This window comes from Nestor notabilis, unplaced genomic scaffold (assembly GCF_000696875.1).
Source record: "Nestor notabilis isolate BGI_N333 unplaced genomic scaffold, ASM69687v1 Scaffold31211, whole genome shotgun sequence".
Classification (NCBI taxonomy): Eukaryota; Metazoa; Chordata; class Aves; order Psittaciformes; family Psittacidae; genus Nestor; species Nestor notabilis.
Window position 1 is genome coordinate 1 of NW_009913870.1, and position 17,790 is coordinate 17,790.

Consider the following 17,790-nt stretch of genomic DNA (forward strand, 5'->3'; position numbering starts at 1 on the left):
GTCGTGGGCGTTCGGGTTCGGCTGTACTAAGCTAGGAAGCTCTTTATCTTCCTACGTTAGTAGTAGGTCCTGGGTCTGAGGTAGACCAGGTAAGTCGTGACACTTACCTGAACACTTTGTGGTTTAGTTGCAATGAAATAAAACCATTCTTTTCTGTAAGTGCATGCCCTGCCTTCGCCTGGTTTTGCAGCCAAGCCCTGGGTTCACTTGGTTCTTGTTTGTGGATCTGCAGGAGTACAGAGTGATGTCCAAAATGAAGCTATAGTTTTAAAGTCTGAGTTTAAGCTGGAAGTAAGAGGCGCATTTTTAAACTTAAATTTCAGAGAGAATTTTAGCAAAGCAGTTACAGTTAGCTGTGTTGAGGTTTGGTGGAAGTGCATTGACTTGACAGAAGGTGCTGCATTAACTCTAATTAATCTGTCTCATAACTGGTCTTGGTTTCACAGTCATTGAAATTAAAATGCCATTCTAACAAGGCAATGGCTTACACTGCTGAGCTGAACCCTTGCTTGGGGCTGGCTGGGGAGTAAGAAGTTCACAGCACTGGAAAATGAAAACCCCTTTCCCAGCAGTCCTTCCGTAGTCTCCCATCCAAACAGCAGCATGGTCTTCTGTCCAGAGCTACATACCAAGGATCTAGGTACTGAGAGAGCATTAAGTGGCCTTGCAGTGTTGTTACTTTGGCTCCTTCCTGGTTTTTATGAAGAGAACCACAAATTGGTTATTTGTTATTTATATGAAAATAAGAGCAGGTTGAGAAGTGACCAAGAACTGCTTGAATTTAGAAACAGTGATCTTGGAGAAAAAAACAAACCACCAAACAAAAAAAACCCAAATTACTGTCTTAGTAAATCCTTAAGAGACATCAAATGGAATGATGAGGTTTTGGGAGAGTGGGGGAAACATGTTTCATATTGGATTGCATGATCCAATGAATATTATTTAATCAGTTCAATTATTTGTTTGTTTTTGCAAAACAAGCTGCCCATGATATTAAGGTAAAGATTCCAATTAAGAGCCATTTATTATTGTTGTTATAATTACTAGAAGTACTGCTATGGATACACAGCAAAACTAGATTATTGTCACAAGACATTGCCAAGAACAATTTCCAGATAAAACACTTAAGCAGGTTGGTTGGAGGTTTTCAGATGTACATTCCCAGTGCAGTTTTAAAGCTAAAAGTACCTGCTTATCTAAAAGTCCTTAAATTGTTGATTACAGCTAACTGTAGATTAAAATAATTTCTTGGTTAATGATTATTTTGGTGCTTCAATATTATCTGGTAACTGAAGGGAAATTCTGTTGTCAGCTTGGGCTAGATTAGAACTTCAGGACTGTCAGCATAAAAAGTCTATTTCTGACTGCCTGCTCTGCTTTTTAAATTCACGCTTCATTTTCATTTGAGATAATATTTAGATATACTTTCACTGAGTGGGATGGAATTTTGCATTTGGAATAGGGAGATGAAATAAAGGATTTGAATGTGAGCATAAAAGGTATATGGCTAAGCTTCTTAATTCTTGGTGTGTATAATTTTACATTCAAAAAAAGAAAAAAGGAACCTTTAGTTTAATCCATATGGTCTGCCACAGGACTGTGGTGCGGAAAGGATTTCAAGGGAAAGAAGGTTTATTCTTGTCATGTTAAACTGAGTAGTAGATCAGAACCTCAAGGTTTTGATAGTTCGCTTTGTGAGGTGTGAAGAAGTGGCATTTCTTTTCATGCACATTTAATGAAGTGTTAATGCATGCTGAATGGAAGAAGTGGAATTGGAACAAAATAAGTTTGATTATGCTTTTACAGATTTGAAGGTTAAAGTCAGTGGCATAACTGTTGTTACCCAGATGGATCTATACAGAGCACTTTGGTTTTGCACATAATTTTCCATTCTGCTGTAATAAATTTTTGCCCTAAATAAGCCAAATAACTGAAATTTCAGATAGCAGGTCAGGAGAGAAATCGTATTTTTACACAATCTGTGCTGTATCATGTTTAAGAAACCACCAGAATTAACAGCACTTCACTATCTGCCAGCAACAAAAAATTCCCTGGTATTTTAGCAATGCACCATTTAAGCAACTATGTTCATTGACATCTCCTAAGAAGTGCACAGGATAAAGAACTGTTTAAGAGAGCATCACAGGAGTGTTGTGTTCAGTGTTAGGCTGTTAATTTAATTTTTTGGTGATATATGCTCTGGAGTGCTGCAAGGATGGGGCAATAAGTTTGTGTTCTGTTCACAGATCCTGCCTGTTGCCCATGGCTTTCAGGGATGTGAATGCAAGGCGACACATTGGACTTCAGCAACTCTCTTCCTTAGCCTTAGCTGGAAGAACATTACTGGGGCCAGTGAAATCATGTAAATTCATTGTGGATGAAAGCACCAACCAAAGCACATTGATTTGTTCTGCTGTTAGACTGATTGAAAGTTTGGACTTAACTAGTGCTGCTGGACAGCTTCTTAATGAAACCATTCATGCACAAAACAAGGAGTTTAAGACTGGGATGAGTACCCTGTTGTTTCTCGTTGGTGCATGGAGCAATGCCATAATGGAATGCCTCCAGCAGAATGTTCCAGTTTCAGCAATAGTATCTGTGATGTCCGAGGGGTTGAACTCTTGCTGTGAGGAAGTCCAGTGTCTTCAAATATCAATACACGATGTAAATAAAGAGCTCTGTTCTAGCAGTGTTAGGCCAAACACTTCTAAAAGCAAAACTTGCCAAATTGGATGTGACAGTCTTCCAAATCCCCAGCTTTTCCTGTATTTTCAGAAAGATATTTCTGTACCAGAAGTAATTAAAATAAATTCTCGTTCCCATCAAGATGATGATTGTAATTTTAACAAGCACCTGGTTTTGCCTTTGGCTGGCTTTGGTTCAGTGGCTTCTCTTGTCAAACCAGTGGGTGACAGGAGTACATCTGTGATTTCTAGAAGTGGTGTTACCACATCCAGCGGTAACAAACAAAAGCTAACCCATAGCAGGTACTTCAGCACTCTAGGAAAAAGCCATTTTTCAAGTCAGCAAGGTAATTTTCAGGGATACCTTCTGGGACCATCAGCAGATTCATGTGAATGTCATGGTTTAGGACACCTGGCAATGGCTCTGAGCCATGGAAATGAGACTAGCATGAAACCGCTACAAAGCATTCTTACATATCAGCAAGAGAGAGCAGAACACAGTGGCTCTTCCCAGTTTAACGTTGCAGGAATTGTGACATGCTGCTTACCGGGCCTGCCTGAAAGCTATTCTTGTGCCTCCCCAGGCTTTGTCACATTGGTATCACCAGAACAAGTCACAGTTATCAAACACTTGGAAGACAAACTCCTTCGGATTCTGCTAATAGATGGTGACCTAACTGAGCAATATCGTCACTTAGGTTTTAACAGATCGTGTAATGTGAGGACCATAGTGGAGCATCCTAACCTCCAGGAAGAAGACCTGTGGCTAAGCAGTGTGTTAGATAATCTGATAAACTTTGAAGTAAACCTGGTTTTGGTCAAAGGAAATGTGTGTGAAAACTTAATGGAAAGATGCATAGCAAATAGTATATTGTTAGTTAGTTCTGTGACTTGGAATGTGTTGTGTTCCTTTGGGGAGGTCACTGGTGCCCAGCCAGTGACATACCTCACCCAGCTGAATCCTTCTTGTGTGGGGAGTGGGGCCCAAGTGGAGTTGTGGAAGGCCCACGATGGGCGTGCAGTGGATCTGGGTGAACTTGTACCAGTCAGAATAAAAGCACGAGGAATTCCTCTGCTCACAGCCGTGCTTACCACTACTATAGCTTCAAAGATGCAGCTCCTTGAAGACCAGTTCTGGACTTTAGTGTATCGACTCCATCATGCTTTAAATGACAAGAAGGTTTTTCTTGGTGGTGGTGCAGTGGAGCTTTTGTGCCTCAGTCACATTCAGATGCTTGCCCAACAGCCTTTACAGCCAGCAAATCAAAATGCTGTGAAAGAGTTTCACAGTCCTTGGCTGGCAGCATCTGCAACTGAATATAAATCAATTGTGCTCCAAGCATTAGCAAGCGGCTGGAAGCAGTATCTTTTGGTGGTTATGTGTAACACCACCGCTGCATCGGAGTTGGAAGCGTGCACCTCAGTCGATCATCACCTCAGAAAAGCAGCTGACTGTGGCTCTCCTTCAGCATATATATTGAAAGAGTTTAGAAGAGGTGATCTGCTCAGGGATGGTGCTGGTCCCTTCGCTGGCCACGGGGAGGGTTTAAAGGTTTATGATAATGTTACAGCCAAGACAGAGGCATGGCGGAGAGCTCTAGATTTGGTGCTACTAGTGCTTCAAACAGATGCTGAAATTATCACAGGTCCTAGAAAGAATCAGCTGTTGAACTCGCATGTCTCAGGTGAATTTATGTTTTTATAGGACTTGTAGGCTTTATTTGTAAGTCTGTGAGTCAGAAGTCCAGGGGCAACCTACACTTCTTCATAAAGCAAACATTTAGATGTAATTATGACTTTAGAGTCTAACAGCAGAAATCAGAAGATGCAACAGTCACAAAGTGGATATAATTTCTCATTACTAGAAATGTGAGTTAAAAACCAAACAGAAACCACTTGTGGGTTTCCCTCTAACCCCAGCCGTGCTTTTCTAGCCAATAATATTGTCTGTGGATAGATTCATCCAGTCAAACTGACTAATCTTATTTAGCAGTGCAGTTCTTATTTGCATTATAATGAGGAGTGCTAGGTAGGGGGACGTGTTGAGTCCAGTTGGAGAAAACTTTGGGTATGCTTATGTTCTGAACATGTGCTGTCTCTATAAGGTATCTGGATTTGTGTTCTCTAAATTACTCTTTATTAATGTCTTCTAATGTCTTCTAAAGAAGAGCAGGAACATAACAGTGGCATACTTGTGTTAAATGAAAGTGTATATATAAAGTAATTAATTTTTAATTAATAACTTGCTCTTTTTTCTGTACAATGCAAATGTAGGAGTTAAACTTGCAATAATTTATGAGCACTACATTTTATGCTGAAAGATTGTATTAATAGATTCTATTTTGCATATTTATATGGGCCTTATATCTCCTATTTCAAGTATATACCCTTTGAAATTTCCCTCGTTTTGACATAAATTTAGGCAGAATCCTCCCTTTTGGTGTTACGGACTAGATGTATCTCTACACAAAGTTTTCTTTTACGTTGCAAGTTGGATTTTTAGATTATTCCTTTTGGGCTCTTATTCTTGCAAAGAGGAAAATGTATGTTTTAGCTGTTAGCTAAAAACTGGAAACAAATCTGTCATGAAGATTGAGGCAAGGCGTTTTTACTGTCTTTGGCACTTGAAATTTGAAAGCAGAGACATGGACAACTGGCACTTTGTTGCAAGAAAGAGGAGTGTAACTATGGAGATACTTTTTTTTCTGGATTTGGCATTCTGAACAACTAAGTGAAATATCTCACCAGTGTAGTGAAAACAGACTGGAAAGAGAATGGCAATGGTGATGCTAAAGCAGATTCTTGCTTTTAGGAACTTTTTAATTAAAATGCTAATGTCTGTAAGTACTGGTTGCAACTGCTGGTGCTGATGGCAGTCCTTCTGTGGTGAAAGCTAAGAACTGGGTGAAAGCTAAAGAGAGTTTTCTGAGGTGTGATTCAGTGGAAAGGCAGACAGAACTTATTTTCCGTGTGGTATCTCCCCACTGCAGAAGACATCTCGGAGAAGAGCCATTAGCTGCCTCAAACTGCTGTGACTGCTGGCAGTTCCCCAGTTGACCTCTACCAAGCTTTAACACAGTTCTCTGACTATGCTTTGTTGGAGTTGCTCTTTTCTCCTGGGAAGGGTTAGGGATAGGATTCTGTGGAGAGGTGGGATAGGCTAATGAGGTTCTGAATTAACCTTAGGCATGAGATGAAATTGGGATCCTTAGAAACAGCTGTTGAGTGCTGAACTGACCAGAAGCCCTAACTTCATTTTTATGAAGAAAAGAATCCGTCTAAATGCTTTTTATCCCAAAGCTTTTTCCTACACTGGTCTCAAATTCAGATCTTTCACAGAACTGTTTACCCAAGTGGATCACACTATGTGAATAATTGATATATTCTGTATGTCAAGAAAAGAAAGATACAGATAATGAAATTCATCCTCAAATATGGTTTAGGTACATATAGGCATATATATCTGTGTGTATATTAAAGTAGTGTTATACAGTGTTTTTTTCAAAAGATTCAAAGTTCTCGTTGCTGAATTGCATATTTTTATTTTTTATATATTAGTATTCAACTCACATGCAGCTGGAAGGCTCTTAAGGAGCTTAAGGAAGCATATTAATAACAGTTGTGTAGATAGTTATGCTTGTAGTATTTAGTCATCTCTGACCTGAGAAACTTATTTCAGTTTTCTAAAAAACTCTGGAATTCAGTGGCTTTTGGCAAAATCTCATCAGTACTATAGGGGTTTATAATTTTATTTTGAAACAGTAGTTCCTAGCAGCATAGGGATCGAACTGTATTAAAGTTTTGATTAAAGTTGGTAATTGATGTTTAACTGCTTGGCCACACTCTTTGAGTACTAAGATATGAGAAAGAAATAGTTTGGTAGGTCAAAAGAGGCAAAAGGAGTTAGTGGCTGTTAGGTGAGAAGGAAATGGAAACACAGCGCAAATAAATATAAACAAACTCTGCTGCTCTGCAAGTGTTTGCAGGTCATCTTTGGCTTTATACTGTTTTTCTTGAACCTCCTGTACTGAGCATTGCATAACCCCTGTTGCCAAGAAAAGATCCAGTTGTGCTTTATTTGAATAATAGAGTTAAGTGGATTATGGAAAAACTGCATACATGAATTGTGTTGAGGTGGTCCAAACAGCTATTTATAGGGCCCTTAGACACACCAAATGTTGAGAAAATCCAAAATGATGTAATTTTTCCAAGTGGGCTTTTAAAAAGCACATAATGAGATATTTAAGTATTGTGATGCAGAGGTTTTCTAAAAAAGATGTCAAGCATTGTATTTTGGTTACTTAACACTTGCTTTTCTACAGGCCAGCAAAATGGAAAATTGTATAAACTAGCTAGATATTGTATCCTGCATTTCTTAAAATTATTTGTTCATATACCTAGAAATTTAACATGCATGCTGTCCTCAAGGCATCCTCGTTTTAGAACATGAAATATAATATACACGTGTGGCCTTCTCCACTTCAAAGCTCTTGAACCTCTTTGCAACGTAGAATGGAAGTCCCGTACATGTCTGCCATGGCTCTTAGTGCAGGGAGTGATTTCAGCTTCTCCCAGGTACAGGCTTCTCCTAGGGTACGCAAAGGCTGTTTGTGTGGAGTATGATGTGATGCAAGAGCTAAGCTTTTATATTTGCTGTGCCTGGGAAATTGGGAAATGGCAGAGATTTTAGGGAAGGGATTGTCCCAAGGAGCATCTCACTCCCTGCTGAAACCCTGTCCTAGTCAGGAGCCTCATTTCTCCTTTCCAGCCCAGTATCATCATTCCCAGCTCACTCCACCTATTTAGGACTGATGCCATTTTATTTAACGTTTATAAGGCCAACCTTTTAGGTGTCTCTGCTCCTTCATGATTTCCTGAAATGGAACAGAGGTCATAGCAACAAGAGCCTTGTCCCAAGCTGGGCAAGCCTAAAGGGCACAGCCTGCTTGCAAATTCTGGTCCAGTAAGGACTGGTAACTGCGAGGACTGATTGAAGCAGATTATTTGGGATGCTCTTCTGGGCTGCCCTATCTCCACTTCCATTTATCCTGGGAAAGATTCAAGTATGGGGAGCAGAGCAGCTTTTATTCTTTTTTTTTTTTTTAATCAACATTTCAAAAATCTGCCAGCTGTCCTGTGCTCCTCATTTGGGGGAATAACATGGTTTGCTTTTTAGCTTAGAAACATCACGTCAGCATGTTCCTTTTTCACATGTTGGGGTCTAAGTTAGTGAGATTAGAAATTGCCTTTTGCTCTGTTAATGACACTAACAGCTGTACATTACATCTTTTATACATCTATACTCTCCAAGCACTCCTAGCACCCATAAAATGTCACTGGGTGGAGTTAGTTATATTATCTAATTGAGTAAGAAACAAGTTTACTCTGGTGTCCATGTATGGAAGCTTTCTAACCTCTTGATTTCCTTTTAAACTTCTTTTATTCCTGCCTGTGTTTGTTTTAGAACAAAAGTTCTCAGCATGTGTCTTGCCCAGTGACATTAGGAAGTTTCCTTGTCTGAGCCTTTCTGCAAGTGGATCAAAGTAACTGAGGATCTTGCATTTTTTACTTTTTGAAGGGACCAGAGTGTGACAAGGTGTTCAAGATTGTGGTAGTGATACATTTGCTCTGTCCCTTGCACAACTTCTTTGTGTTAATTTTTTCCTTGGGAGTCAAGTTAAACTTTTTAGATTTTGGTAACTTCCAGAATGTGATGATGCATACTGCTGTTACTACAGCTTTTACCTTGAAGTCACTTGTAAAAGTATTAACTTGCTCATAGCACTTTTGAAGCAGAGAGAGTATATTCCAGTTTTATTTTCTTCCCATAGATCAGTAATCCTTTTGAGGTCACTTCCACACCAGTGCAGTTAGAGCATAGTTTGTATGACACAAATGTGGAAAAATCAAAAAATCACAGACTAAATTCTGCCACTCGCCACCAGCATTGCTGCATCAATTAACAATTTATTGCAGAACTGCAGGACATAGACCCTTTTCTTTCAAGATGTGTGTTAACCAAGTATGACTAGATCTGCAGTCTTAAAGGACTTTTTCTTTGTAGATCACGTTGCTCCAAGAACAATGTCCACAGGGAAGATTTCAGCACAGTTGAAGGGAGAGAGAACAGCTCAAGTATGTGCACAAACTAGAGGCTGGTTTGATCCTGAATGGTGGAAGGAAGAAAAAACCACACTATTCCATCCATTTTGGCTTCCTATCTGTTTATTACATTAGTAATATCAATTTCTTTAGACTTTTGAAAAACACCCATCTTCCCATTTTGAAAGAGCAGTTAGCATTTATGGCTGTGCGGGTGTTGTAAATTGATTTTACAAATCCTATACTGTGTATTCTGCAGTGCCTAGTAGAGCTGAAACTGTGTTATGGGCATTCCAGTAAGCCTTGAGAACATAACCTGAGCTGGAACCTTCTGCAAGTACTTCTGCAAGTCCTTACAAATGCTTGCAGTACTTGCAGATACAGCAGGGACTGATCAGGCACAGATGGTGAAAGCTCATGGGAAGGATGGGAAACCAAGAAACCAAGGTTTGGTTTTCCCTGACTAGGAGAGATTCAAAACAAAAGTAAAAATCTGTTTAAATAGAAAGGAATTCTTTCCTTGGGGACCAAGTGCTACTCCAAACAACAGGATTTTTAAAAAATTATTACAAGAATATAAAAGTTAGCATGCAGTTTTTATTTAGAAGTAATGAGGAGATTGGTCCCTGCCTTTTATTTTAGCTCAAATAAGTAGATTGGGGTTGAGTGCTATTCACAACTTTTGTCTGCTGTGTTATGAGACCAAATATTTAACCAGTGTTGCAGATTTGGAGAGGTGACTAAAAATAACACAGTTGGTGAACTTATTTATTTGAGGTGTAATCTGAGTCACTGCTTTCACTGACTAAAGTTAAAAACAAAATGAAAGCAAACTAGAGGAACCCCCTATTTGTTAGCACTGGAGAGCCAATATAACTCCATGGGAGTTGTATAATAAATTTTATTTATCTATCTACATATATGTATGCATTCTAGAGCAGAACAGACACAGTTTCTCAGTTAGCAACATTAACCTGTTGTCTAGTCATACAATCCTGAACTAGGGCAGTTAATCTGTTCACCTCTTACTATGTCAAAGAAAATGATTATCATGCCTCCTTTTTCAGGATAACTATCTGTTATCAGTAAATCCTCATTTTGTCCAAGAGCAGCCTTGTACAAAAAGAACCACTCCAGTAAACTGAAAAGAATTATGTCTTGTTCGGGGTATTAATTCCTGTATTTCATTTACTGTTCCCTGTGTTTGCAGTCCTGTCTGTGGGTTGCAGCTCAAAGATACACATATACCATGCACGTACTAATTTAGGGGAAGCAGTCATGAATGCTGTATATATACGTGTGTATAATTCCATATTGGTATAATGTCTTTGATTCCTTAGTGATGAAAATTAGACTAATACACCTGCAGAAATATGGATATGATGATTAGATCAGTTTAATTAACTGACAAATTCCTCCTAATATCATTAGGAGGAATCATTATTTAAATTCCCTGAATATGCTTTGCTCAAGGTAAGGGGCAGTCAGTGTTCAGTCCCTCACTTCTCACTGCCCTTCATCTCTTTAGTTTATGTAAGCACTGTTTGAATAGCCATCCAAAGCATATCATTCAAGTTCTTCTGGTTTAAAGATACTTGTTTTCTGGAGCCATTTAGCTGTGACAGAATGCTGATGGCTGCCAGAAGCCAGGAAACTCAGATGTAATTTGCAGTAAGAGAGCTTTACTGGAAGAGAATCCCAAATCCTTCTTTGTTTGACATACCAGGCAGTTAACTTAAAAATGTTTTTATGCATGACTCTGGCTGCGCAATTATTCTAGCTTCTATTTTCGAAGTATTTGGCATCTCAGAGCAGTGCTGTAAATAAGCTCAACAGAATTGCCGTATGTCAGATCAGTAATTACTATACATGGGATTTCTGTGGCTAATATGGGAAAGACTCTCAAATCTCAGCTCCAGTGATGAATACTTGGAACTGTTTCCCAAGAGAGCTTTAGGAGGACCTCCAGCTTTCCACACTCCTCTCACAACCTCTGATAAAGCCAGTGAAACTGTGGAAGAAGAGAGGAATTTCAAAGCCAGAATAAGCTGAAGGAAATTACTTAGAATTCCAGTGTCTCTTACTTGTTAAGTCTGATCATTAAACAGACTTATTATTAAACTGTTGAAGAAATATTTTCCAAAATACAGGGGCTAATTTAAAAGTGTGTGACTTCTGTCTGTGCCAAGAGGTGCTCTTCTAATTAACTGTCTTCGCTTACCTGTAAAGTAGAATTTTAGACTGCCCTACAACATGATACTTGGAATTTAACACGTAACTATCATGTGAAGAGGCATTATGCAAACAAGATGTTCCTGTCCTCCCTCAAATGATCATGTCCATCTCTCAGCTAACAAGTTAAAATGGGATTTGTTTTAAATTGGATTTCTTTTAAAGGGCCAGTCAAGCAGTTTTCTTTCTGTTTTATGGGTTGCTATGAGTTGCTACCACAAATTCAGTTTTTGAATGAGAATTTACAGATGCTTTTGCTGTAAATACATTTGTCATGTGTGACAAGATGTTACTATGCTGCTATGTTTTTCTTAGGAGACTGGAGGGGAAGGGGGAATCATACTTTGGTCATGAATTAATATAGGAACCAATCCCGTTTTCATAAGAACAGCAGTGAAGTTCCCATTGCTTTGTGGAGTTAAAGGCTTGGTCCCTAAGAAACAGATTATTGCAAAAACATGATTGTCCTTTGCTCTTCTGAGTACTGGACAAGGGTGTCTTTCTGATAATTTCTTAGTGGAAAGAAATGTAAAATTGAGGACTGCTAATGCTGATGAGCAATGCAACCTTCATTAAAAGCCACACTTTCTTGGACGAACCTCTAATATGTTCTAATAGCAATAGCAATCGAGTACTTAATGATGACCTGGAAAAAATTTGCTTCCAAAATGCAGTAGGTTGAGCCATCGTTTCCACGGAAGAATCTGAAGAGGGTTAAGAGCCCACCATCCCTACTAGTTAGAGGATGTCTTCTGCAGGGAGAGTAGTCAGCTCTTGAGACAGTCATATCCAGCTCTATCAATCCATTTCTTATCTCTAAAACTGCCAACTCTGTGGAGAAGAAACTCTTTACTCTGTATAGTGTGTAACAAAATGAGGCCTTGGATAACATTTAGGAGCAAAAATTATTGTAGTAATGAATGAATGTTTGAAGTCATTTAAGATTTGGCTTCTTCACCTTGAAAGACATTTTCTTGATTTGCAAACCTGAGGAAGCTGATGGAATTTGTCTAAAAGGCTCCTGCATTCCTTGGCTATACAGAATTCCCACAAGTCTGGACTTTGTAAGGATAATATCTAGGACAGGGAGTTCTCAGAGGGTAGTAGTAAACCTTGACAGCGAACACAGTAGCTCTTTTTTGGGATACAGGGTGAAGATTAAACTACAGCAGTTACAGTGTGCCAAGCAGAGCTACTAGTAGTCATACAACATACAGTGCAAACTCACTAGAGCAGAATGGTTCCTCTGCGTACAAATTGGCACACTGGCAGGATGGAATAAATGACTTCTTTTAAAACACTCTGGAAATGAAACGAGATTGCAGTATATGTTTGGGGTTTTGAGTTCCACTAATTCTTTTTAACATCTCTTTTAAAGAATCTCTTATAATCTGCAATCATTTACTTTGCAGCCGATCTCTTTATTTATGGCTTTGATATTAATCTTCAGTGTCAGATCTCTGTCTGTAATTGTCTTGATCTGACAAAAGCGTAAGAAGTTGCCCCTTGTCATGCTTCCTGTATTGCTGATGTGATGCACTGCTGGGTCAGGCATTTTTGACAGCAATGGTTTTAATATTGCAAGGAGAAAATTAACAGACTATTGTTGCAGATGTGTTGAAAATCCTTACCTCCTCTGTTTGGTTTGTTGGGGGTTTTTTTTTTTGGTGTTTTTTTTTTAAGCGGAAACTTAAATTGCCTTTTTAGAATTATGCTTTCATCTGTGTCTGGCTTTTCCCCTGCTCTGTTTGCTCTTGAGTCCTCAAAATTAGCAAGAGTAATGTTCTAGTTTGCAGTGCAGTAGGAAAGAATAACTTAACTTTCTAAAATGTAATAAACAGTACAAGACCTGGAACAAATACAAAACCTTCAGACAAGGTGAAAGCCCCCAGAAGAATACCTCTATTCAAAATGTCTGTGGATGTCTGCAAATACTGCCAGGAGCTTAAGTCTTGTCCTTTCCCTTTCCAAACATGTGTATTAGGTTTTTCTTTAAAAATACATACTGTATCCTTGAACTCTTCCATGCTTCTAGTCAAAGAAGGTAGTATTTCCTTTAGACTAGTTGATTCATACACAAAATAAAATCTGTGAGACATTATTTTGGTCTTGGTTATTTTTCTCTTGTGATATTGGATGGAAAACAGTCTTTCTGAAATATTCAAGCTTTGAAAAACAGCAAATGTTTCTAGTTATTGAGGGGTTTTTATGTGGATTGTAAAAATAAAGTACTCAATTAAGCTTCCTTTAGAATAGATTCATCCCCCATTTTGCCTTCCCTTCTTTGCAAATTCCTTGCTTTCAGCAAGAATCATAAATAGATGAAAACCTACATGCTTTACATTAAATGTTATCTGAAAACAAAACAAAACCCCAACAAATTTCCTGAGGAGAAAATACAATAGATGTTACCTGGCTTGACAACTCAGGACTTTCACTAGGTTTAAATCTGTTTCTAACTGATCCGATCCAGCTTTGCTTAAAATGCCACTTATCCTCAAAGACCTGTATGTGCTATGCAGCAAGTCTTCTCCTCGTAAGGTCAGTGTTGTGTGGAGTTTCTCCTGCGGGTGGGTGGTTGTTGTCTCCTGACACCAGTTGTCAGCCCACGGGGATGGCTTGATTTCCCAGAGCAGCCTTGTAGGCCAGGATCTGGCAAACTATTCTGCACTGTGCCTTCAATAATAATCAGATAAATAGTGGGAGCAACTATTGGGCTCTGTCTCTCTCTGATTTGTGGGACCCACAGTAACATGGGGCTGCCAGCCATTTAACTTTTTTAAGCCCCTGTGCATTGCTCTGCTGGTGCCTCTTCATAAAGAGAGAAGCATGGTAAATCTGCCAAGTTATCTTTAGTCTGTTTCTCTTCTTTCACTGTACTTTATTTCTCTGTTGTGTTTTGTTTTTAAATGGAACTAATTATAATCTTCCCTCTCCTTGTTGTTTGCAACAAAATACCTGCTTTACAACCAGATCAAAAAGGTTTTATCTTTTATAGGAAGCTCAGCTACATACTTATCTTTCCATAATGCTTGTAGGTTAGATTAAGGTAGATAAACCCTTGTATCACACAATCTGTTCTGTAACTATGTCTCTAAATGCACATGGATGACTGAAATTCTTAAATTTTTTCCTTAAATATGAGCTTTGCAATTCTTTTGGGGTCAAATATGATGGAGTGAGAGATTGTCTGTTTAACGCGTCATCTGTTTGAGTATCACAAGCAGAGGCTAATTTTGTAGCTGTGCTGTTGCCAGCAGCCTAAGAAGGATTCTTTGTTGCATTTATTTATTCCTTTTTATTTACCTTGAAATCTCTGCAGATTACAGCCTGAGTTTCTCTCTGTGGTCTGTTGAGAACAATAGCAAAAGTCCCACTGAAATTTGACTTAATGGGAAGGTCTCATAAGTGCTCTAGGATTTATTCTTGGATTGCTTTAGTCTGTCACCATCTTTTATTAGCTGATAATTTCATGTTCATTAATGACAAGACAGTCAAACAGCATATCCTTTACAGTAGAGGTTGTCTTTACCTTAGTAGCTTTTCGTATTAAAAATCCAGGCATGAGAGAATTCTTCCTGAGCCTCCAAAATGTGTGTAGAAGGAAGAGATTAATATAAAGATGATGGCCTCATCATCTGATCTAGCCTCTTAAATTCTTTTGGATGTGCCAGCTCCAGAAATTCTTCCAACTTATTTTCTTGCAATCCCCTGTATATTCTGGTTCTAACAAATTCCTGTGAGAATGACTGCAACAGATCAGAAAACGATCTCGGTTTTGAATCACATGTAAAATTGGCAGGAAAGCAAGGGACTTAAAGCTAAACCCCACAACATCCTGAGATATGAAATATTTGGGATCAAGAGCCCAGTGTTTGCTTCTGAGAAGAACTAGGGCTACTTGTGATCCGTTGCAATCAATTAGGACTTTCCAGTCCTCTGAAAGAAATGACACTGAAAAGGAAGCGCATGTTAAGACAGAGGCACCGTGTAGCTTTGTCTGGAGGACAGTACCAGCCATGGGTGGGACTGCCTCCCTGATGTTATCTAGGGTAATGTATAAGCCAGGCTGGAGAATATCATGCATGAATTGTTGATATTTGGGGGAACCATGTAACCTTCTCAAGCCACTTTAATAATCTAGGCCTCCAGTGTACCCTACAGGGAACTGCCACTAGGCTGTGCAGTCTTAGAAAGAACAACCTTGGGGAAGGATGTATTGTCAATCTTCCCTTCAAGGGAGAAAATCTCCATTCCCGTTTTTCTATTTTCCCAGCATTACCTAGTTTTTGTTAACCAAGTAAGCCCATGCCCCATGTCTTACCTCCAGGTAGGTCTTTAAAGGTTTATTACTTCACTGCAATAATGAATGTCTGTTCATTGCCCTGCAGGTATGTTTGAGGCAGCAAAGATCCACTGCACACAGCAACTATCAATGTCAATTCCTTATGAGAAGTTTTGTAGTTGCTGCAGTTACACCAGATAATCTCTTACTGTTACATCAGACATAATTCTGAAGGCATTACATATAGCCAATATTTCAGCCTATACTTAGAGATTGATGGGATATGTATGTTGCAGACTTTACATTAATCTGAAGCAACTCAGTGCCACAAGAAATTCTAGAGGGGAGTAATCACTTGAAGCCTAAAACTGCTCCACTGCTATTATTACTCTCTTTTCCTACTTAAATCTTGCAATTACTATTAAAAAAAAAAAAAAAAAAGACAAATACAGACCTTATGTGAAACACAAAGAAATTGTTACAAGCTGCATCCATGAGGATTTCTAGGCAGAGCGCCATAACAGAACCATTTGGCCAGCATGATGTAATTATAAATTAAACATCTCTAAATAAAAAAAGTTCCAAGTTGAAAATAAAATAAAAATCCTTCAGACTTCTGCTCATTTCTTTGTGGTAGAGGATCATATCTATCTCAGTTTTAGAAATTACTGTCTATCCTCCTGATACTGCAAGGTCTGTGGTATCTGCATGCTCTGTACAAGCGGGGTTTCTTGGAGGGGACACCTCATCAAGTATTGCTCAAGTCCATATTTAATTCAAAAGAGACTCAATTCAGGAGGATTTAGAGCAAGTCTGATGATTACTGGGTGTTTTTTAGAGATACTAGAGAATGGCATGTAATGATATTCTACATTTATGACATATATGAATGTGCCTCCTTTTCTGGAAAATGGTATATTCAGTTCCTATCAACTGGATTCATTTAAATAAAGGGTCAATGACAATGATAATTTGAGAAATAATCTTTTTATGCTTAAACTAGAACAAAATCTCTAGTACTTTCTAATTTCCTGTAGGTTTTGAAGTAACATATTCTTTCTCTTACTTTTATCTAAAGGAACATTTTGCATTCAATGTTAGACAGAACCCTTAAGCCAGACTGGATCTGATGAGTCTTGGGACGTGCTTGAGGTAAATACTCTTTCAGGAAAGTCAGCCAAGTAATTGTTGTAACAACTTATGTTATTGTTTACTGCTGTATTTCCAAAAGAAGAAAGAGTAACAAATAGAAACCTTAGTTACTGAAAAAGTTAGAAAAAGAACTTAGGTCTTGTCAATAAATGAAATGGATGTTGAGACAATGTTTAAGATTATTGCTTAACTTTTTTTTTTCCACATAAACCAGATTTATTTTAAAATTTTCTACACATGCTGCTGTCTTTCACAGCATATGTTTCAACATAATGTTACCTTCAGTTTCAGAGGTTAGATCCATATATTAAATAGCTCTGCCATCTCCATCAAACCCAGAAGTATTCATTAGAATTGAAGATGACTATAACAAAATTCTGCAGCATGAAATTTCTTCATGTAGATCAGATTAATTATGAAACTGAATAAACAAGTTACTTTAACATGGAGGTTTGGAATAACTGCAAGAAAATGGTTTAACCAGTCAGGTACAAAATAGAAGACCAAACATTACATATTTTTTTGGAACCTTCTAATTAAATTAAAGAAAAAAAGAATCCTCTCCATCATATAGATAATCCTAAATGTACAATCTGTTACTAAGATGTTTTGAGTAGGAAAAAATTAATTTTGTGAAGAGTAGCAGAAACCTATGGCTTTAAGGGGAGGCTTGTCAGGTGAGTTTTCTATGGACATTTGAAGTCATTAAGGGTGTCCATGGTAAACACAAGTACTGTAACAAATGTTAAAATTCAAGCTTTTGTGCTTGCTAATTAGATGTTTTGTTTTCCCCTTGTTACATTATTATAGAAATAGAGACCACATGTTTCATTGTGAATTTCTGTACTTGGTTTTGGAACTTTAATCCTAAATTTTTCTTAGACTTTTCAATACCTGTGAAGGGATATGATTTAATTTCAGAATTCTGTCTGATGTGTATTGTAGGTTTTATTTTGATAATAACAGCTTTTATTTCTGATTGTAAGCCAATTAACTGAAATGTTTTCTGTTGTGTGATGGGTAGAAAATCTGCTTTCTTCCTTTTTAAAAAAGCTGTCATATTCATAAGAGCTTACTACTGCTCACTCTCTTAGAACAGCAAATTAGAGCTCTGAAATGAAAGTAATTTAAAAACAATAATAGAAAAGTAATATAGCCTAGCGACAAAGGTCATATTTGGTGATCTGCCAAATATGTAATTCCAAAGTAGTGAACAGGTGAGATTCTTGGTCCTGTTTCCAGGTGGTGTAAGAATACCATCAGTGTATTTCTTTAGTACAAAGGCAGCCTGGGGAAATAATTGCTATTATTTATATCCAGCCTGGCCATCTCCAT

The 17,790-nt window shown here is 38.1% G+C and overlaps 1 protein-coding gene across 1 annotated transcript; it reads left to right on the plus strand.

The window, feature by feature from the left end:
* Positions 1-2,262: 2,262 nt before the first annotated feature.
* BBS12 (Bardet-Biedl syndrome 12) lies at positions 2,263-4,389 on the plus strand. Its single transcript, XM_010023398.1, has 2 exons — positions 2,263-2,664; positions 2,851-4,389. The coding sequence occupies exons 1-2, from the start codon at positions 2,263-2,265 to the stop codon at positions 4,387-4,389; spliced, it is 1,941 nt and encodes a 646-aa protein (XP_010021700.1).
* Positions 4,390-17,790: the final 13,401 nt, after the last annotated feature.

What these genes read in the sequence shown, in the direction of transcription:
- BBS12 (XM_010023398.1), top strand. Translation starts at nt 2,263, where the DNA reads ATGGCTTTCAGGGATGTGAATGCAAGGCGACACATTGGACTTCAGCAA. An exon ending in TTCAAATATCAATACACGAT is followed by an intron (nt 2,665 to 2,850) that starts GTAAATAAAGAG and finishes AATTTTAACAAG; the next exon opens with CACCTGGTTTTGCCTTTGGC.